This window comes from Coffea arabica, chromosome 9e (genome assembly GCF_036785885.1).
Source record: "Coffea arabica cultivar ET-39 chromosome 9e, Coffea Arabica ET-39 HiFi, whole genome shotgun sequence".
Taxonomy (NCBI): Eukaryota; Viridiplantae; Streptophyta; class Magnoliopsida; order Gentianales; family Rubiaceae; genus Coffea; species Coffea arabica.
Window position 1 is genome coordinate 39,544,980 of NC_092327.1, and position 20,635 is coordinate 39,565,614.

Consider the following 20,635-nt stretch of genomic DNA (forward strand, 5'->3'; position numbering starts at 1 on the left):
GAACTAAAGGACGATTCAGATTTGATATTTACATTATGGAAAGAACATCAACTGGTGTGACTTGTCTGAAAACGAAGAACAGAAGGAAAATGTTTGTTTGGATTGGGCTTTATTTTTTCAAATTTATTTACTTACATCATCATTACAATTTTCAATACACTTTTTTACCTTTTCAATTACCTTTTTATCTCACATATATCACATCACAAAAAGTGCTACAGTAAAAATATCTCTAATAATTCACAATCCAAACAAACCTCCTTTTGTGAATCTGGCAAAGGTGAAAGGCGCACTTTTATCTCGGGAAATGAACATTACTGAAAATTGTTGACCGAAAACTGATTAAAAGCAACGGCGCACTACTATTAAGAGTATTAACCACCATGAGAACGTTTTGCAATGAAACTAAACGCTAAGAAAGAACGTCTCTGACCACGCTAAACCAAACCACCAAGAGCACATGTTCGACCTTTGGGGCAAAAAACGCTAGACTACTATCTTCAAACATGCAAGACAAAATCTGATTATTATAGTTAAACGTAGCATTACAAACACGTCGCGCATCTTGAGAACCATCAATAAACAAAAAAATTCACATATCACAACATTCAAGCAATAACTTGTAACCAGCAAACGAAAAATCTCTGCCAAAATTAGGAACACGGGAAACAGAAGCTAAGATAGATACCCAGATTAACAAAGCTTGAAGTCCACTCAATCTCTACATTTGTCACTTGCTTGTTTTCAGACTCAATTGTCGGGTTGTTATTGTACACGAGGAAATAGGGTAAATTTTCAAGAAATCACCTATCCCTCAGCACTACATAGTTTGACCCGCTTGTCTTCTGTATCTTGGAAATCCTCCTTAATATAGCTGCGAAGGCATCCTTGTCCTGCATCACAGGAAATTGTAAGCAGCAATACGACAAGAAAACGATACAAATACTGACAGCAAGATTAAGTGTTCTTGTTCCATAACATTCAGTTGCACATCTCCTACATAGTAATATAACATTTCCCAGCCCTCAGTCACCCCCAGATAAAATTCAAAGCTGCAACCCTTGTTATCAGCTGTTGTCCATCTCAGCACCTGAACAGCTTTGCTATGTTTATAAGATATCCAATTTACACCCAACAAACCCTATCAGATTCTCCAAAACATCTGAAACATGCTTCTTTTCCTCCCAAAAAAAAAAAATTTGCTTCTTCATTGATATTTTGTACACTGCATTGCAATTAGAAGGTTGGCCAATAAGCTGTATAGCACAATGGGCATACGAATATTTTTGTGAAACTGTTCTGGAAGCTTCAAGTGGAAAGGCCTATAAGCAGCATTTTACACAATATCCTAAAGAATCACGTCTTACAGTAAACTAATTTAATTCCAAACGCCACTATTTATTCTATTCCACTCAGAAAGAAAACCTCCAAGTGCCACAAATCCTTGGGTAAAGTAAGCTTATTTATTCAAGAAATTTCCAGTTGCTAGTGACTTGCTTTCATTTTCTTCCCTAGGATCCAAGAGAACTTTAAAATTGTTCATGAAGATTAATTCCACACACTCAACTAATTGCTTGGAATCCTCAATGTAACTATCCTTCTTCCCATTCTGTAGTTTATCACCATCTTTACTTGAAAAACTCTTGACTTTATATATCTCATTTTGCATTTCATACTCCATCCATGTACACAAATACTGAGGGGAAGCTATAGTTGGGGCTTAATAGCAAAGTTGCAGACAAGACTGGAAAGATATTTACAAGAAAACAATATACAGTACCTCTTTCGTTTTGAGTCTAGATTTAAATTTGGCAACAAGATCCTGAGTAGTCACTGGCCCCTTCTGCAATAAAACAGCCCTAATCTCATCTTCAGTGACCGGACCAGAAGGAGTTGACCCTGTTTTTGAAGATGGCTGTTGCGATACAGCTTTTGGAGTCACAGTATTCTTCAAGCCAGAAGTATTTTCACTTTTAACAGGCTTTACTTCCTGAAAATACAAAATAAAAAATAAAAAGATGGTCATTGAAGTAAAAGTGAGTTAAAGATAGTTGAAAACCAACAGAGTAATATCTTCCACAGATTATTTTCATCTATTGGAATTAAATAAATACAACAAGGTAACTAAATGTATTACATTTTCGGATTTGACTTTTTTAAGAGGTGTCCCATTTGCCGCTTTCACTTCTTCACCATTACTTTTTCTTTTCCCCTTTGCCGACTTTGAAGTAGGAGGAGTTCCCCGAGAAGGTCCAGGAGCAGCTGATTTTAGTGGACTGATGTTCTCAGTTGGTTCTTCTTTAAGAGTTTCCTTTTGTTTTGGTGCTAACACAGGAGAAATATCATCTTCCATCTGGAGAATTGAAACAAAAGAACTTTATGATCATTAAGTTCATAAAGAAAAGAGCCCGAACAAAGAGCGGTTAACAATTCACTTGGTATAAGAGATTATTAACTACGAGAACATCAGAAAGGACTCCAGGGTTCTTTCACAAGTCTTTTTAGCACCCTTCCCATCAATTTGTAGAACAAAAAGGATGAAATGGAAAATCTGTCGCACGATTTCCCATAACTAGAAAAAAACAGCTAGAACTTACGACAAACCAAAAAGTTACTTACATCGTCATCATCATCATCTTCGTCTTCTGCATCTGAGTCATTCAGCCCATTAGCTCGGCCAAGCAATTTCTTCAACTCCTTTCCAGATTTGCTTAGCCCTCCCCCCTCCTCTTCATCACCTTCTTCCTCATCCTCATCATCCTGCAACACAAAAGTAATCACACAACCATCAAGAAGACAAGCTAAAGAGTACAAAAAGATGTACAATACAAAAAATTTAGAAGTACAATGGAAAGCAAAGTACAAAACTATACAGGCAACACACAGGAGGGTACTCAAGATCAGCAACGATGCTTCCACCTAAGGAAACTCATATTTATAGATGCAGTTCCATGGTATAACGACGTCTACTGTAGCGTCACCACCACCAGTGCTTTGCAGTTAATTAAATCAATTAAACAAGTGTGTTTCTAGACTTTCTACCACCTAAAATAATTAATGAAGCCTGTCTTTCTGCAAGTGAGAAGAAGTGGTAATGTACAAGAAATCCGTCCACACAGACTGTAGGCATCACAAAGGATGCTTGTTTGAGAAGTAGAAGATAATCTTCAGCGTCACAACTAGACCATTCAAATTTCAAATGCAAATGCAATCATAATAAACCTGCTTAATTTCAGGAGGAGCAGGAATTTCAGGGGCCAATTCTTCACGTTCCTCTGTATAACAAGTTTCATCATCATCGGTAAAGATTTCTTCATGCTCCCAATCATCACCTACAGAAAAATGAGTAATGCAAATGCTTAGCTCAGGTTCAATTTTGTCCTTGGGAAGTTTAGAGCAAGCAGGCAGTGAGTCAGAGAAACCGGGTGAGGAACTTCTGAAATCCACAAAGGTAATAGCATTTCATGTCCATGTCATTAATTGCCAAATATTAGCAATATGGAAATATCAAGTCAACATTCAATGCGTCAGCCAAATATTTCCAGTAGGTTATTTTCCATCACAAATTAATGCAGAAATTGTTAGGCATACAAAACTATAGACGTAGGAAAAGAGGCAAGCAAAGTGATAATATACACCAGGAGGCAAACAACAAACCAAATCTATTGTTACTATCTGAATAGACCCATTATGACATCCTTGTAGATATAATGAGACACAGAAAAAAAAAAAGAAAAAAAAAGAAAAAAAAAGAGAGAACTAAAGGTGCTCAGCGGTCAAAATGCAACACAATGCATGTTATCAGAGAATAAAAGCTCACCTTTTTCAATATCATCATCGTCAAGATCAAGATCACCTCCTCTTGGACCTTCTTCATCATCATCACCACCTTTTTGATTGAGACCCAGCCTATTTTTTCTTGCGGCCTCTTCCTCTTCATCTTCCTCACCCCTATCTGATGCATTGGCCTCTTCATCATCACCCCCCGCCTTCTTGCGTCCCCTTCCACCGCCAGCTCCAGCTTCCTTGTCATCAATTTTTTCAACTTCACCAAATGCGGCTGGTCCATTATTTGCTGCTTTCATCATCCACCGCTGATACCCATCTGCAGTTTTCCTTCTATTTTTCATCTTCTCTTCTGCTTCTTCAAGAGTAAGTTGTTTATATTGTGCAACTTTGTTGAAATTGTACCTGACATCGAGGGCAGTATGCATGCATACAGTCAAAATGCAGCATTTAACAGATAGAACTAGATGCACGGTACCATGATAGCATATAAGATGCATAAGCCATAAAGACCATAATATGATGTCTGCAACATGCGTACCATGAACCTGCAGGAATGGCAACAAATTCTCTTCCTTGAAGCATCAGGAGATAATAGGTGGCTGATTGTGCACCCTCAAGTTGACCGTGGTACTGAGTCCCCGTTTCATCTTCCAGCAGCCAAGGCTTATTCTTGTACTTCTCCTGTGCAACAAAACTATATTATGGTAAGCCAGGGCAACACGTCAACAAAAGAAAGCTCAACAGACAAGCCACATATATGTCAGGCTATCTGACGGTTAAAAGCACAAAAACTCATTCCAATATAGTCCTCATGGAAAAATGAAGAGCAATGGAAATTATCCTATCTATATTCCAATGTAATCTCTTCTAAAGCTTCCTCAAAAATCACAGAAATAACATTTTGTAGCTGTCTACTCTTTAACCAGCATCTTAATATCTAAGCAACTTCCCTAATTTACTCCAAGAAAAAACAAACGGGATCATCCACAAAGGCTACTGCTATTGTGGCTGGTCATCAGTCTTCCACTAGCAGCTGAAAATTGAATTCCAGCCATGCCTGACTCTAGAACTTCTAAGCATGCCAGACTCTTTAACTTCTAAGCATACCTAATCCTTAAACTTCCACGAATAGCTGCTAATAGGGCTGCTTCTAGGGACAATTACTAAGCAGCGTAAATGAACTCTACAGCTCACACAGTGAAACTAAAATTTCTCTTCTTCAATTGTTTTGATGGCTTTGCCGGCCTGCATAGTTGAGCCAAAAAGAGATTTTCCCAAAGAAAACGCATGGAATAGGCCAAAAAACAAAACCTAATCTATTAGTGACTATTCTCCCTCCCAAAAAAGGGAAATGCTAAACATGCTCCTCCTCACAGGAACACAAAATAATTAGGCAATTTCACATAATATCTAAAACTAAGAATCTAAGCACTGAATCCAAAAACTAGCAGCAAGACCCCATGAAAATTTGCCCTCTTTGCTAAACATACTCCTCCTCACAGGAACACAAAATAATTAGGCAATTTCACATAATATCTAAAACTAAGAATCTAAGCACTGAATCCAAAAACTAGCAGCAAGACCCCATGAAAATTTGACGAATCAAGCACTTCTTTTCACAGTTTCACATACATATTAAAATCTTCACAAATTTCTGGCCCCATTGACCATCACCTATTCCAAATTCTACTTACATGGAACAGCATAAGCAAATCAGAAAAAGCAAAGAGGGCAAAGGTAGAGATAGAAGAAGGAAACTGCATTCACTCAGATAAAACCAATACCCGCAAGGTATCAGTAACTTGGCGCCCCATCAAGCCTTCTTTTTGCAAAGACCACTTATTCTCACTTTTCTTCTTGGAAAAGTTTGGTAAACCAGTAATGAATCTGCCGATGAAGTAGTTTTTGTCATTACTAGAACAAGCTCGTACGTTATATTCCTGAAGAAGAGAAAATTGATATCCAGAAATTTAGCCTCAAATTTCTGAAGTAACAAATAAAAACATACAGCAAGAAGAAACTCCTTAACAATCAAAAGATCATTTCATGTACTTCCCCTGTATATACTCCGACATACAAAGTTCCTTTTCAGCATAATGTGGTCTACAAAAAGACAATCATTGTTCTCGCATAGTGGGCACAAACTGAAACACAACAGGCCTGACATGATTTAATGGGCCATGAGTTCATGTAAAGTGAATCTTTTACTACAACTTATTTCCTTTTACAAGGCTCATATCAGAAGTTGATTTTTTAAGGCAGTATGTATACAAAACACTTACGATGTGATACAACTCACTAAATGTGATACATAAACATACCATATATATCAAATCTAGCGACTCTGGTTTTAAAAAATTAACAATTAGTTGCACCAGTAGTATGTTTTTGTCCATCCAATTTTGACTACCTTAAGAAAACAGAAAGCTGCATTCCAAACTCAAAGGCTAGTGCAACTCCAAGAACAAGTCGAAACATTCATTCAGGAAGTAGTAGTCTTGTCCTGCAAAAGCTTCTCCCAAATCCCTTCCCGTCACATAATGCAGTAAAACAGGGCCTATCACTATGTTTTTGTCTCTCACTGTCCATCCATCAATCTCCCGTCTCCATCCTTTTGATCCTATGCCTTTCCCGCAACACCATCCTCTCGCTATCTCATCATTCTCCTACCAAAAAATAAACTCTCTCCTAATCCTCTGTCCCCTCCACCACCATTCCTCCTACTCCAGTCCTCCACAAAAGCGTCATTCCCAAATGCATTTGCAATATCCTTTTTTTTTTTTCTGGATATCTAGCATCGCTCTTCATTTGATCTTAAATGAAAGATATATTTCCCATTTCTCCTTCTGCCCAATATAGCTTAAAAGACACTAGCTATCAAGTAAAAGTACATTCTGTTGTTATCAATAATGAACACCCACTTAAACAGGACAATAAATTAGACGAAGATCAAAAGGCCCGTCAGAAAAGTGCTAACTAACAACTAGCAATACATAAACAGACTAATAAAGCGATCGCAAATGAACAGATATTATCCCGTGGCCAAAGTGGGAAGAAGACATACGCGGATCAAGCGAGTGATTGGGGTTCCGCACTCGTAGCACTTAGCGCGATTCTCAGCCATGGTCTTCCCACAGGTAACGCACAAGGTCAAGTGCTTGCACGTGCTGCCGTACAGCTCCGCCGTGGACCCGCAGCCGCTGCACGACGGCTTCAGTATCAAATCTATCGACATCTTCAAATATCAAAATCCTACACTAAATTTTTGTAAAAATTTACAATTATCGATTTAGAATCCTTCGAGTGCGTGTTTGAAATATTCAGATCAATTGTTGCAGAAATACTAATCAATCGTCGAATTGCGAGGGCTGGTGGGGGGGGGGGGAGAAGAATTAGGGTTTTCAAATGCAAAGGATGGGGTGGGAAATTTGAAAGGTGGTTTTAAATTTTTAGCCGTTGTTAGTTTAGTTGGGATCAGTATCTGGATGGATCGTCGACATTTTTTCTTTAATTTTTTTACTTTCTGATGGAAGAGCTATTCTGTGGAACTCTGGATTGAAGAAGAACAAAGCTAGCGAATGGGAGCCGGGAGGCTGTCGGGGATTATATAGACTCTGGGACAACGGTGCGGCTGATTGGTACACAAATGGATCGGATCCGTCAATTAGTGTCGATTGGGTCTACTCCAGCCCAAGTGAGAGCCCATTCCACCCACTGTGAGTGGTTGGGCCTGCTTGGCCGTATAAAAATCAGCCTCACAGGGGCCTGGTCAGAAAATTTGACACAGTCTGAGCAAACTGCTACTAGTTAATAAGCTTGGGCTTTGACGAATAAAAAATGTTCCAATAAAATTATTGGGAACCAGTAATATAAGTCAAATAAAATTGTAGGACCATTAAATGTCATAGGTCCGTAATGAAATAAAATTTCTCCGAGCTGAGCTTACTGAAAGAGTGAAAGGTACACCAACCTTGCTGCTTGTGGAGATTGATGAAACTCGTGACACGACGTGATAGCGTGTAGCCACATCTAACATAAGTTGATTGAAATGGATTAGAGCCGACGATTATCTCATAAAAAGTTGTGTGTTCAAATTCCTAATATATGGGATTGTTTTGATGATTAATATATAAGAATCCTATGAGCGATTTATAATTTCGAGACAATATTTTGACTCATAGTGATAATCAATTAAACTCACTCAAACTTTTTCTTATCAAAGATATATGATTTTAGGGTATGGTCTCGTGGTGGTGATCAAAAACTTTTTCTACCAAAGACATGTATTGAAGGCAAACCTTTGTCTATAGTAATGATCAATGCCTAATCTTTTTCTTACAAAATACCTGTAGTTCTGAAAACATACCCTAATCCGTGGTGATGACTAAAGTCAAATTCAGCCAAACTCGTTCCTACAGAAAAAAGATTCGCAAGTAGCCAAAAGGAAGTTGCTCACATAGTAAGTAGCCAAAGAGAAGTTGTTAACAAAGACCATCCTGAAGGAGTCAGAATGATTGCTACGGATCTTCATCATCCTTATTCTTAATTAGATCACCTCTTATTGTCATCTGCCTTTTGAATTCTACCAGTGAATCATATCAAAATTAAGACAGCGACCTAAAATGTTCCCTAACAACTCAGTCAATGAGAGCTTAGAACTTGTCGTTGCGTTGCTTACCATTTGCAGTATCTTATTCTGGAAACAGATTCTCATGCTATTTTTCTTTTTCTTTTTTTTTATTTGAGATATTTTTGTCCAAGCCTCGTCCGGCGAGAGGTGCAAAAGGGATGCTTCTGCTTAACTGTAGGGCTTTGATGGAAGCATTACACCATGTCTTTTTTGTTGTTATGCTTTAGAGAACGTAGTAATTAGCACAAGAATTTTCCTACAAAAACTCCCACGACTTAGTTGTCCTGTACGTGGGCCAGCAGCAAGAAAACTAGTTACCAATACTAAAGGATTTCAGGATTTTATCTCACAATATTTCGCTGGTTTCTCAATAAAGAAGAAGAAAAAAAAATTATATATATATATATGGGATAATTGCAGAAACCTCCCCTGAGATTTCTGACATTTGCATTGACCTCCCCTCTAGGTTTAGAAATTGCATTCACCTCCCCTGAACAGTAACAATTCGTTGCAGAAACCTCCTTGACAGCTTTTGTAGAAGTGAGATAGGAATTTTCTTCCAATTTTGCCCTTACTTGCTTGACAATTATTATTTGCTAGACAATTGCTTAACTAATTAGTTAATAGTTAAACTAATTAACTATTAACTAATTATCTAATTAACTATTAATTAATTAACTAATTATCTAATTAATTAATTAACTAATTAACTAAAGTTGTTGTCTGTCCGAAACTAACAAACTATTTGCATGTTAAACTAATTAACTAATTAACTGCTTAACTAATTAACTAATTAACTAACTAACTAATTAACAAACTATTTGCATGTTAAACTATATGCAGTACGTATTACCTATTTAAAGTATCGGCTTTTTATAGGTATTTTACTTTTAAACATTTAATTTATGATAAAAACATCAATGTTTATAAGTAAAATTCAAAAAGTGTTACAGTAATATTCTTACAAAAAGGGAGGGGCATAGGACCATAAATTAAATGTTTGAAAGTAAGAATATTGATATTATTGTAACACTTTTTGAATTTTACTTACAAACATTGATGTTTTATCATAAATTAATTGTTTGAAAGTAAAATACCCATAAAGAGCCGATACTTTAAATAGACAATGCGTACTGCATATAGTTTAACATGCAAATAGTTTGTTAATTAGTTAGTTAGTTAATTAGTTAATTAGTTTAACATGCAAATAGTTTGTTAGTTTTGGATAGACAACAGTTTTAGTTAATTAGTTAATTAGTTAATTAGATAAACAGAAATTAGTTAATTAATTAATTATATAATTAGTTAGTTAATTAGTTAAGCAGTTAATTAGTTAATTAGTTTAACATGCAAATAGTTTGTTAGTTTCGGATAGACGGCAACTTTAGTGAATTAGTTAATTAGTTAAGCAGTTAATTAGTTAATTAGTTTAACATGCAAATAGTTTGTTAGTTTCGGATAGACAACAATTTTAGTTAATTAGATAATTAGTTAATTAGTTAATTAGATAAAAAAAATTAGTTAATTAGTTAATTAATTAATTAGATAATTAGGTAGTTAATTAGTTAAGCTGTTAATTAGTTTAACATGCAAATAGTTTGTTAGTTTCGGACAGACAATAGCTTTAGTTAATTAGTTAATTAGATAATTAGTTAATTAGTTAATTAGATAAATAGAAATTAGTTAATTAGATAAATAGAAATTAGTTAATTAATCAATTAGATAATTAGTTAATTAGTCAATAGTTAATTAGATAATTAGTTAATAGTTAATTAGTTTAACTATGCAGAAATAGTTTGATTAGTTAATAACTATTAACAATTAGATAATTAGTTAATTAGTTAATAGTTAATTAGATAATTAGTTATTAATTAATTAGATTATTAGTTATTTAGTTAATTAGTTAATTAGTTAAACTATTCACAAATAGTTAATTTAGTGTAATTTTTATTAACAAATGTTTTGTTGGGTTTGATGAAAGTACTCATCACATTCATTTGGTAAAATTAAATCATGTCAGGGGTACTTTAGTAAATTGACCCACTTTTACCTATTAAATTGCCTCCAACTTTTGATAGGGGAGGTCAGTGCTATTTCAAAATTGATAGGGGAGGTCAATGCTATTACTATAAAAGTTAGGGGAGGTTTCTGCAATTATCCCATATATATATATCGACAAAGTTTACTCCTACTACCAGCCTTCCTCTGTTAAGGTTGGCTGGCTACAAATAGGAGGGTACTAGTAACATCTATCCGTCTTCAGAGTTCCCTTGCAGTTTCTTTCCACTCTTCTTCAGTCTATAGTCTCTACAAGCTTGGCCGGTGCAATTCTACTAAGCTACACAAGACGACGTCGCTCAGATTTTCTAATGGGGTTGAAGTCATTCGTGGAAGTCCCAGCGGACTCTCACTTCCCACTGGAGAACCTTCCTTATGGCGTTTTCAAGCCTGAACCCAATTCCCCGCCCCGACCGGCCGTTGCTGTTGGCAACCACGTCTTAGACCTTTCCGTGATCGCTTCTGCCGGCCTTTTTGACGGACCCATCCTCAAAAACTCCGATTGCTTCAACCAGGTCCAACTTTTATTTTCTACTTTTTTGCTCAAATCCCACGACTAAACTCTGATGATTCTTTTTCTCTTTTATTACTGTTGGCTAAAAAAAATGTAATCTTGGATAAAGATGACTGTAATAAAAATATATTATTGGGATGTTGTCGTTGAAATTTATATTTTGCTTGCGAATTATACTTCTGGGAAGAAAGATTGCTTGAATTTTAGCGACCTTTTTTTTTGGCGAAGTAATTGGTCACGCATCACATGGGGAGTGGGCCATTTGGAACTCATAAGCTTTTGATCACTTGTGATTCTGTTGCATTCATATAAATGAAGTTATACAATGGTTGCTTGAGTGTGTACAATGACCGTGTAAGTGATGTTCCGGGGTTGCAATTGTGACTGGTGATTGTAGGGGCCGAGAAAGCACTTTTGAATTATCATGCGCTTAAGTTGCGTTCTGAGTAATGTTGTGCCAAGTGTAATTGAGGTTTCTCATATTCTCTTGGGAATGTGATCTTGTTCATAGCTAGCTACTAGAAGGGTGATATTCGATTCTCTTTGTCTAACAGCCTAATCTGAATAAATTTCTGGAGTTGGGGCGACCTGCATGGAAAGAAGCTCGTGCTTCGCTCCAGAAGCTATTGTCAGGTGTACCTCTTTTTTTATTTTTAGTTTTTTTAAGTTGATGTTTTATTTTTTTCGCTATTGATTTGTTGGGGCAAATATGCCAAGCACTTTTGGCGTTCAGTAGAGTTATTTGTTTGTAATGAGATTTTAAGAGTCAGTTGTTTCTTATTGCAGCTACTGAACCGACCTTGCGTGACAGTGCTAGTCTGAGGTCGAAGGCTCTGGTGCCAATGGTAGGATATGCATCCACTTCTGAATGGCTAAACAGGGTTCACTTCACTGTTGCTATAATTGATATTTTGCTTGTTGATGCTGCAGGACAAGGCACAGATGCTTCTTCCCATTGCAGTTGGAGACTATTCAGACTTTTTCTCGTCCATGCATCATGCTAAAAATTGTGGGACTATATTTAGGGGCCCAGAGAACGCAATCAATCCCAACTGGTATAATGAAATTTGAAGTTTTTTGTGGTTTTTACTAAAAAGCTTGAGCCAAAAACAAAAAAGATAAACAAAATGCGGAAGAGAAAGGAATTGGACTATTATTCTTCTTGAAATATTGCTTACAGTTTTATTTATCATTTTTCATGGTCTCCAGGTTCCAACTTCCAATTGCATATCATGGCAGAGCATCTTCCATCGTCATCTCCGGCACAGATATTATTAGGCCAAGGTAACGATATGATTGATCCTTCTTTGCCCCTTAAAGTAATTAAGTTCACGAAATCTGGATTGCCTTGTGATATATTTTATAATCTCAGAGTATGCGCTGCACAAACAAATTTCTTGTTGATTAGAATCAATTAGATCTGAGTATTGTCCTTGTCTTGATCTGCCAATTTGTGAAGTATAATTTGTTTCATATTCTTCTCTGCATTGATGTGCACATTGAGCCATGTAATTCTGAAATAACTACTTTCAAACATGTGAACATTATTACATGGAAATTGTTTCGTTTTTCTTTTGAGTTTAAACTTATCTCTATACTCTTGTATGATGATTCATATTGCATTCAGAGGACAAGCTCATCCTACTGGCAATTCACCACCGTATTTTGGACCCTCGCGAAGGTTGGACTTTGAGCTGGAAATGGTAAGCTTTTGTGGGACATACTTTTGGACAGGATATGGCTTTTCTCTTTCATTTGCATCAATTTTAGGTTGCATACTAGAAGCTACTTCCTCTTATGTGGATGTGCATCTAATATTTATGACGGAAGATCGTAAAACAGTTTGCTTGTTTTAACTCTTCCATAATCTCAATTTTTCTTGCCTCCTTGTGGGATACCAATATAACTAATTTCTCTTACCTTGTTCTTGTTCTTTGTATGATAAAGGCTGCTGTAGTTGGCCCCGGGAATGAATTAGGAAAACCTATCGATGTTAATGATGCTGCTGGTCATATCTTTGGACTTGTTTTGATGAATGATTGGAGTGGTATGGTGAATGCTTAGCTTCATTTAAGGCTAAACTTCTTTAATTGTTTGTTTATACCCAATTAACACAAGCTATATCAACAGCAAGAGATATTCAGGCATGGGAATATGTTCCTCTTGGTCCTTTTCTTGGAAAAAGTTTTGGTGAGCTACCTTCTTCATTTTGCTTTTATCACATAAAACTCTGCTTAGACATGCTAGAACTTGCTTAAAATTGAAATTCTGCTTCTTTATGATTGCATTATTTCTCCTGTCCCATGGAACATTGCACATTGCTTAATGCTCTGATGGTTTTCTTTTGGCCGTGTATGTTTTCTAGGTACGACAGTATCCCCTTGGATTGTGACCTTGGATGCTCTAGAACCCTTTTCTTGTGATGCTCCGATACAGGTACTTTATATTCTCTGTCAGTTTGGAGCACTGGGCATTCATCAATGTATAAGCACTAATACGGCTTTGTTTGCAGAATCCTCCTCCTTTGCCATATCTTGCTGAGAAGACCTCCAAAAATTATGACATTTCTTTGGAGGTATATTTGTTTTAAAAGAGACGTCTTTTTGATATTGGGAATTTTTTTTTTTTTTTGGTTTTTAGGGGGGGGGGGGGGCGGGGGAGGAGGGGATATGTAATTCTGGATCTCCTATATATGCTCCTGCATGAAAGAAACACAGAGAAAAGGAAAAACTCGAGAACAGAATTACAGAAGAGGATATAAGAGTTGCTTCATCTGCTAAATTGATGCTTTTCATTCTTGTCACAATGCAAGGTACTCATTAAACCTGCTGGACAAGAAGATTCCTTTGTCATCACAAGGAGTAATTTCAAGCACTTGTAAGTAGTCTTATATTCTATAAATTATTTAGTTGCTCATCAGTCAATCATTCACTATGAATGCGGGTGTCTTACATCGCTGTGGATGAACTTCTCATTGAATATCATTCAGATGCTTTTTCGAGCATTATGTTTGAATTTGTTGATTATCTTAACTTTAAATAGAAAGAAGTCCCAATTCCGACACAAAACTGGAAAAGAGAAATGACTTTTCCTGCCAATGAGAGATGCATGTTCATAATTATAAGCATGTTGGTCAGCTGTGAAATCTTGTCTTTATTTCGGTAAAGGTATATTGATTTTGAAAGTCTTAATGACTGTTGAAAATCTATTTGCACACAGATACTGGACAATTACCCAACAACTTGCACACCATACTATAAATGGTTGCAATCTAAGGTCTGGTGATCTCCTTGGAACTGGCACAATTAGCGGACCAGTAAGATTTAGAGCTCTGCAGTCTGAACTTCTTCTTTTAATCTTGGAGAACAGCTGCTAGTACCTTTCGCCTAAACTGCATTCATATGACCATTAATTTCTCTACAGGAACCAGAATCTTTCGGATGCTTGCTGGAATTAACCTGGAATGGGCAAAATCCAGTGTCTTTAGGCGCAACAACCCGTAGATTTCTAGAAGATGGAGATGAAGTGGTTTTTACTGGTTTTTGCAAGGTTCATTCATAATGTCGATTATTCTACTCCTATGTTTTATACTTTCCTAGCATTCTCTAAATGATTCCATCCTTGAGGCCGACAATCGTTGTTCTTAAGAGCATCTTAGCTCAGTATATTGAGTAATCACCACCTTGTCTGCCCTTTCATCAACTCATACATCATCTGCATGCTACCCGCACGCACATACAACAGTATATTTTGACCTTTGGCGTAACTCATTATTTTAAGCAGATGGTTCATGGTCCAGTTATTGAAGCATTTAATCATATCGCCATCAACTTTGACCTTGTAAACTGTGATGATGAAATTCATAGAACTTGGACATATGAGATTTTGATTTTTTTGTAGGGTGACGGATATAATGTTGGTTTCGGGACGTGCTCTGGAAAGATTCTTCCGGCATCGACTTGACCGCATCCACATCCATACTTGCACAGATTTAAAGAACTCTCAGCATTCTTTGACCTCCCTGCTTTTGCATGCTTCGTGGGAGGATGGATGAGGCGGTCGTTTAGCTGTAAAATTATTCACTCTTAATTTTATGTGCCGCGGACAAACTAAAATTTCGGGTTTGTTTGGATCGAGGATTATTTGTCAAAATTTATTTACTTACATCATCATTACAATTTTCAACACACCTTTTTATCTTCTCAATTATCTTTTTATTTCACATACATCACATCACAAAAAGTGTTACAGTAAAAATATTTCAAATAATTTACAATTCAAACAGAGCCTATGATTGCTAATAAAGTACCTAATTTTATGTGATTGTTTGCTTTTGGTTCGTTTTAGGGCCGTTTAAAGAAATTGGTCCATCGGTTAAAAAGTCTTAAAGAGGATTCTTAGAGTCTGAGCAGTTGTTAAAATGCAGAAGGTTTTTTTTCCTTTTTTTTTTTTTTTGGTCGAGGGTCAAACAAAATTTTCATTCATTCAGATAGTAGATTACAGTTTTTAAAAAATGTATTTTAAAAAATAAGAAAAAAAATCGTGTCGGAGGACATCATAAGTTAGACAAAAGGTTCTAGCTTCTAGTAACTCTTGCGAATGACCGGGAAGTGGATATCAAACCATCCAAGTGTCCATGATGCGAAGCAAACAAACTCATCAAGTCACAAATTTGGTTTGTATCAATTGGAGTTGTATCATTTTGTGAACCATACTCCAAGAAGCTCTTAAAGCCTAAAGGATCAACTCCCTTTTCTTTTCTTTTTTTTTCAAACTAAGGTCACTCAAGTGCATTTCATAAAGCTGAGATACGAAATGTTAATCTATTCAATTACTGAACTGTTAAGTATTGAAATCTTAAATATTTGAATTTATTTTGTATTAATTGATAAGAGAATCATTTATCATTTATTTTTTTGAGTAAGTTTTTTCTTGAGACACTTAATTAATTAAAATATTTTATTTTTTATTATCAAACATATTAAATACATTACATTTTAAATCTATTAAATTTAAAGATTGAGTTGAATTACCAAACAACTTAAACATTCATCAGGGTATAAAATTGTTTTGGGCTTTTTCCCATCACTAATAGACCTAATTATACAGAGCGCACTAACAATAAATAATACTAATTCAGAATTTAAAAGAAAGTAATGCCAAAAGTAGTGATTGAAATCATCACAAGCGGTGGGGCCTAGCAATTAACGGGCGGAAGTCTTTACGACAGGACGGAAGCCTATCGCGTAATACGCGCCACCATCATTCAAGAACCCGACGTCCCTTTCGTTTTACTCGGACTTCGTCTTCTCTTTCCTCTTCTCCTCGCTCTCACCCTACTCTTCAGCCTTCTTTCGAAGTCTCCCCATCACCATTAGCACACTTTTTTTTTTTGTCCAAACCAGTATGAAGTCGTCGTCATCTAGAAGAAGCAGAGGCGGGTTCTTTTCTTCTTCAATTTCCACTAGTAGCGCTAGCACAATCACGTATACTGCTAGTACTTTCCAGGATGAACATCCCACCCCACACCTACAATTCAAAACTTCAGAATTCCCCAACTCTGGTGAACAAGAACAACCCTCTACTACACCTGTTCCAATTTCAGTTCATCACCAAGAATCCTCTCCTGCTGCAAATGCTGCTGCTCTTAAGATACAATCAGCTTACCGGGCTTACTTGGTCCGCAGTCTTGTCAAGAAATTGTCTGCAGTTAATTCAGAAGCTAATTACTGGGAAAGACATATCCAATGCCAGGTATCTATTGGCTAATTTGTTAAGATGGTTCATTTCTTTTTCAATTACGGTAGTTCTTTTCAAGATTTCTGGTCTCTTATATTTCTTTAATTAAGTACTCCTACTATTTGATTTGGAATTCTATTGTGATCCGTTTGCTGTTGGACGAACTCTTTTATTGGTTGCTGGGTGCCACGGTGTGGATTCTCAATTTAGGACATGTTTTAACTGAATTTTTTTGGCCTACGTGATCTTGAAGGTTTGAGACTTCAGTGTGTTTTTCCTTGATCTTGCTACGTTGGGATAACTTCTACATTGGACTATGTTGAAATTAATTATGAAAAACTCTTGAGCTGTCTTTCCCTGAGCGGAAGATGTCAATAATCCCACACAAAGCCTTTCCAAGATTTGGCAAGTGTTGCTTGCCGCATTGGGACATTTTGGGCTTCAACTAAATAAAATGCAGAGCAAGAGAGTTTTGCTGTGAAGTGAAGAAATAACTAGAGTTGATCTTGCGGTTCTGCTCTTGAAGTTCTTCTTCCTGATGTCTGTTGAGACGTTGAGGAATAATTGTTTAACTTGGACTTGAGAGGAGTGTGGCAAAAGGTTATGCTATCACTTGATAATCCACTTTCCATACACCTGACCTGATGCCATGATTTAGCCTTCTCCTTTCCTGGTTTACATTACCTTTTAAACTTTCTCTTGTTTATGGTTATATGCTGTGACCATGATATTCCAATTTCTTTCTGGCTTCCATCTTCTTATATTCTCCTTTTATCTGTCTGTCCGATGGCAGGAAACTGTTGATGCTGTAAGGACCAGCGAGCGTGAAAGGATTAAGATCAATGAAGCACTAATGGGCTTGTTGTTGAGGCTGGACTCGGTGCCTGGGACTGAACCAAATGTGAGGGCGCTTAGGAGGCACTTGAGCCGTAGGATTGTGGGTTTGCAAGAGATTCTGGATGCTGTTTGTGACACTAGAGTTGAGAATTGGGATGTCTTTCTAAGGGACTGGGATGATGTAATTTCTAGGATAGAAAAAGAGGCTTGCCGAGAGAGAGGTGGCGGGCATGAGATGGAGAGGTTTTGTGCCGAGTATCTGGGGTTTAATTGCCTACAGAGATTTCTTCGTGATCAATGATCTTTGCTCATATAGAAGTTTTCTACCCTTTTTCTTCAACTGGAATCTCACTCTCTAGGTGCTTCTTATTATATGTAAACCAAAATTTGTAAATCATTATCTCAACACCACAATCTTATGATCACATATATACCATTGTACATAGCCACAGAAGTGAACTACTGACTAAGAGCATCATTTAGGAACTAAAATCTCCATGGATTCCAATGGGAGACTGCAGAACCTTACCTGCTTGACGGGTTTGTAAGTACTTGGACAACTAATTGTTCGCTTTATGTTTTCACTGGTTTTGATAGTTCGTAGAATCATGATAGTCCTGCAAAATCTTGTATTTTTTATATTTTATTTTGTTGGTACTTCGTATTTGCTTTGTCATATTCACCATAGTCATTTTGCTACGTTTGTTGATTGGTGCAAGCTTGCAAGGCATTGTATATTAGCTGAAACATGAGACAGGAAGATTTTGACTACAATAAATGTGTTTTCATCCATTGAATAATACCACACTGTTGTCTGTGTCCTCTAGCATGATGTATTCCAAAGATTATTTTGACATACAAGAGCATTCTTGTACAGCTTTGTGGTAGGATTATTAAGCTCCCAAGGCTCTTATAGCAACCACTTGGTAATGGAAAAAAATTCTGGAAGCTAGCTGTTGCTTATAGGAATAGCACAATATGATGGCCACGTTGTTTACAATTCTTTCACCATCGTACTTTGGAAGCATTTTGTCACAGTAAAAGATTAAGCTGCATCTCTACCCAGGAGTAGTTCCTTGCATTACTCCTAGTACCGTTCTGCAATTGGTGAAGTAAGTAATGTAAATTGCAACAAAACTAAGGATACCTTACAAAGCCTATGATCACACGAGGAATACATCCACACAACTGTTGCGAGAATCCACACAAATTTAACAGCAGAAATACATCAAATTGAACACAGGTGTGCTCCTGAAACATGGCTACCGTACACATCTAGGCAGAGCAGCTGCACTTGCACCGGGATAAGCATTTTTTGCAATCAGCGAGCTTTGGGTAGTCAGTATTGCAATCACATTTCTTCATGCATTTGGTACGAGAAGTGCCACCCCACAAACACTTGGCCATGCAACGCATGATTGGCACACACCCGGGGCAGTTGAACTTCATGCCATTAGCGATGCACTGACTACAATTGCTTGTATCAGAAGAGCAGGCTAGTGATGGCCAGGCCAACTCCGAGAGTATGATCAGCAGAAGCATCAGCGTGCACGAATTTGTTCCGATTCTGGACAGCCTCATCCTCCCTTTCATGACTTCCGTCTGCTATAGTAGGAGTAACAAATTTGCCTTGCTTTGCTGCTTGAGCCTTTTGTACTGCTTCTGCAGAGAATGTGAACACATTAATGAAGCGATAGCACTGCATGCAGCATTACTAATTTACTGCAGAATTTATTGACCTCGGACCTAACCTTTTTCTTGGATTGCTCAACATGTCATCTCCTCGTTTAGGCCGACAAATGTCACACTCGATGGCATTTACTTTCCCAGTCCCTGTCTGTCCTGCCATGCAAGTCTCCCCTCTTCTTTTCGGACGAGGGGCCTGGACGGTCCCAGGCAGTTCACGGTCTGGATGAGGTTTCAAAAATTTGTGCAGCTCAGATCACGTCTTGTAACTCGATTTTCACGTCGTGTGAGACCCATAAAAATGTTGTTCTATTGTTACTCGCTGTTGTTCTATTGTTACACCTTGTACAGATGATGTTACACCATGTACAAATGGTGAACAACCGCTCCAGCCCCGCGTCCCTTCTTTTCCACCTCCACATGGATTGTAAACTAAGGGTGCCACCGCCACCGCGTAAAGAACGCCATATAGTTGGTGACAACTGACAACCAACATAGCCGAGCCGATCTTCTATGGACGCGACCATCTTGATTGGGTAGTCGGTACCTGACCCAAAATGGGAAGATGACCAATTGGTGTTGTGTTCTTATATGCTTATGGCAAGCTTTCTCTAGAAGTGGCCGCTGGCCAGTATCAATTTACATTTCCAACGATGGTGTTTAGAGGACTATCCTTGTTTAGAGCATCTGTGGCAATTGTTTTGAACAATAAATTAGTGTGTGACCAAACAACAAGATGTGCATTTCGTCAAAAAAAAAAAAAAAGTTTTTTCTAAAAGTGAATCTAGAACCAACTCTAAGACTGCTCAAGTCTTATAGTGAATTTCCAATTATCATCATTTTGAAAGAAGAAAATGGGGGCATCAGAAATTATCATTATTGTTGGGCAACGAGACGAGATTCATGCAGAAACCCAGAAATTAACACGAGATTCATGCATTTCGACACAAAAAGAGAGAAACTGTCAAGCAACTACGCATGAAAAGAAATTATTTGCTTGCATCAGAAACATACTTTTTAACATACATTTTCATCTACTCAATTACAGTTTTATTTCACATACGTCATATTACAAGAAAAATGATACTACAGTAATTATTTTAAATAATCTCCTGTCCAAACACAGTATTATTTTTGAATTAATGGGAGAATTTGGCAAAAGCCACTATTGCAATGACCAAGCACGTTCTTAATTCTAGCAAAGCCACCCATGACTCCATGAGATATATTACTATGATTAGTGCTTTTTGTACGGTCGATGTGTGTATGATAAAGAAATGCGTAATATTATGATAAATAAATTTTATATAAAATTTTCACTGCTAAAGTAAACTCTAATTTTTAAAATTTCTTTCACATAATAATTGTCGTATTGACGATTC

The 20,635-nt window shown here is 37.0% G+C and overlaps 4 protein-coding genes across 5 annotated transcripts; 2 read left to right on the forward strand and 2 right to left on the reverse strand.

Moving 5' to 3' along the window:
• Positions 1 to 579: 579 nt before the first annotated feature.
• Positions 580 to 7,369, reverse strand: LOC113710281 (transcription initiation factor IIF subunit alpha). Of its 2 annotated transcripts, XM_027233199.2 has the most exons (9): positions 6,854 to 7,369; positions 5,574 to 5,729; positions 4,328 to 4,470; positions 3,821 to 4,191; positions 3,223 to 3,332; positions 2,620 to 2,760; positions 2,138 to 2,353; positions 1,781 to 1,990; positions 580 to 893 (listed from the first exon to the last, which is right to left on the reverse strand). In XM_027233199.2, exons 1-9 carry the CDS (start codon positions 7,022 to 7,024, stop codon positions 804 to 806), a joined length of 1,608 nt encoding a protein of 535 aa, XP_027089000.1. In that variant the 5' UTR covers positions 7,025 to 7,369; the 3' UTR covers positions 580 to 803. The 2 variants fall into 2 exon arrangements, with proteins under 2 accessions (XP_027089000.1, XP_071921692.1); XM_072065591.1 differs by lacking the exon at positions 5,574 to 5,729 and having other exon boundaries at positions 6,854 to 7,169.
• A 3,272-nt stretch (positions 7,370 to 10,641) lies between these two features.
• LOC113709635 (fumarylacetoacetase-like) lies at positions 10,642 to 15,178 on the forward strand. The gene is made up of 14 exons (XM_027232430.2): positions 10,642 to 10,992; positions 11,546 to 11,624; positions 11,778 to 11,836; positions 11,922 to 12,046; positions 12,201 to 12,275; positions 12,619 to 12,694; positions 12,939 to 13,038; positions 13,122 to 13,181; positions 13,357 to 13,427; positions 13,504 to 13,566; positions 13,804 to 13,868; positions 14,211 to 14,307; positions 14,415 to 14,540; positions 14,892 to 15,178. Exons 1-14 carry the CDS (start codon positions 10,789 to 10,791, stop codon positions 14,952 to 14,954), a joined length of 1,263 nt encoding a protein of 420 aa, XP_027088231.1. The 5' UTR covers positions 10,642 to 10,788; the 3' UTR covers positions 14,955 to 15,178.
• A 1,073-nt stretch (positions 15,179 to 16,251) lies between these two features.
• LOC113709637 (BAG family molecular chaperone regulator 5, mitochondrial) lies at positions 16,252 to 18,173 on the forward strand. The gene is made up of 2 exons (XM_027232433.2): positions 16,252 to 16,745; positions 17,524 to 18,173. The coding sequence occupies exons 1-2, from the start codon at positions 16,398 to 16,400 to the stop codon at positions 17,866 to 17,868; spliced, it is 693 nt and encodes a 230-aa protein (XP_027088234.1). The 5' UTR covers positions 16,252 to 16,397; the 3' UTR covers positions 17,869 to 18,173.
• A 498-nt stretch (positions 18,174 to 18,671) lies between these two features.
• Positions 18,672 to 19,304, reverse strand: LOC113709638 (uncharacterized). The gene has a single exon (XM_027232434.2). The coding sequence runs from the start codon at positions 19,158 to 19,160 to the stop codon at positions 18,843 to 18,845; it is 318 nt and encodes a 105-aa protein (XP_027088235.1). The 5' UTR covers positions 19,161 to 19,304; the 3' UTR covers positions 18,672 to 18,842.
• Between the last annotated feature and the right edge of the window lie 1,331 nt (positions 19,305 to 20,635).

Bases quoted from the DNA above. Each gene is read 5' to 3' on its own strand.
- LOC113709638 (XM_027232434.2), bottom strand. From the start codon at position 19,160: ATGAAAGGGAGGATGAGGCTGTCCAGAATCGGAACAAATTCGTGCACG.
- LOC113709635 (XM_027232430.2), top strand. From the start codon at position 10,789: ATGGGGTTGAAGTCATTCGTGGAAGTCCCAGCGGACTCTCACTTCCCA. The intron at 13,182-13,356 runs GTGAGCTACCTT...TATGTTTTCTAG, and splicing joins TTTTCTTGGAAAAAGTTTTG to GTACGACAGTATCCCCTTGG. The intron at 13,428-13,503 runs GTACTTTATATT...CTTTGTTTGCAG, and splicing joins CTTGTGATGCTCCGATACAG to AATCCTCCTCCTTTGCCATA.
- LOC113710281 (XM_027233199.2), bottom strand. From the start codon at position 7,024: ATGTCGATAGATTTGATACTGAAGCCGTCGTGCAGCGGCTGCGGGTCC. The intron at 2,354-2,619 runs GTAAGTAACTTT...TCAATTCTCCAG, and splicing joins AAGATGATGATGATGACGAT to ATGGAAGATGATATTTCTCC. The intron at 1,991-2,137 runs GTAATACATTTA...TTGTATTTTCAG, and splicing joins AAAAAGTCAAATCCGAAAAT to GAAGTAAAGCCTGTTAAAAG.
- LOC113709637 (XM_027232433.2), top strand. From the start codon at position 16,398: ATGAAGTCGTCGTCATCTAGAAGAAGCAGAGGCGGGTTCTTTTCTTCT. The intron at 16,746-17,523 runs GTATCTATTGGC...GTCCGATGGCAG, and splicing joins AAAGACATATCCAATGCCAG to GAAACTGTTGATGCTGTAAG.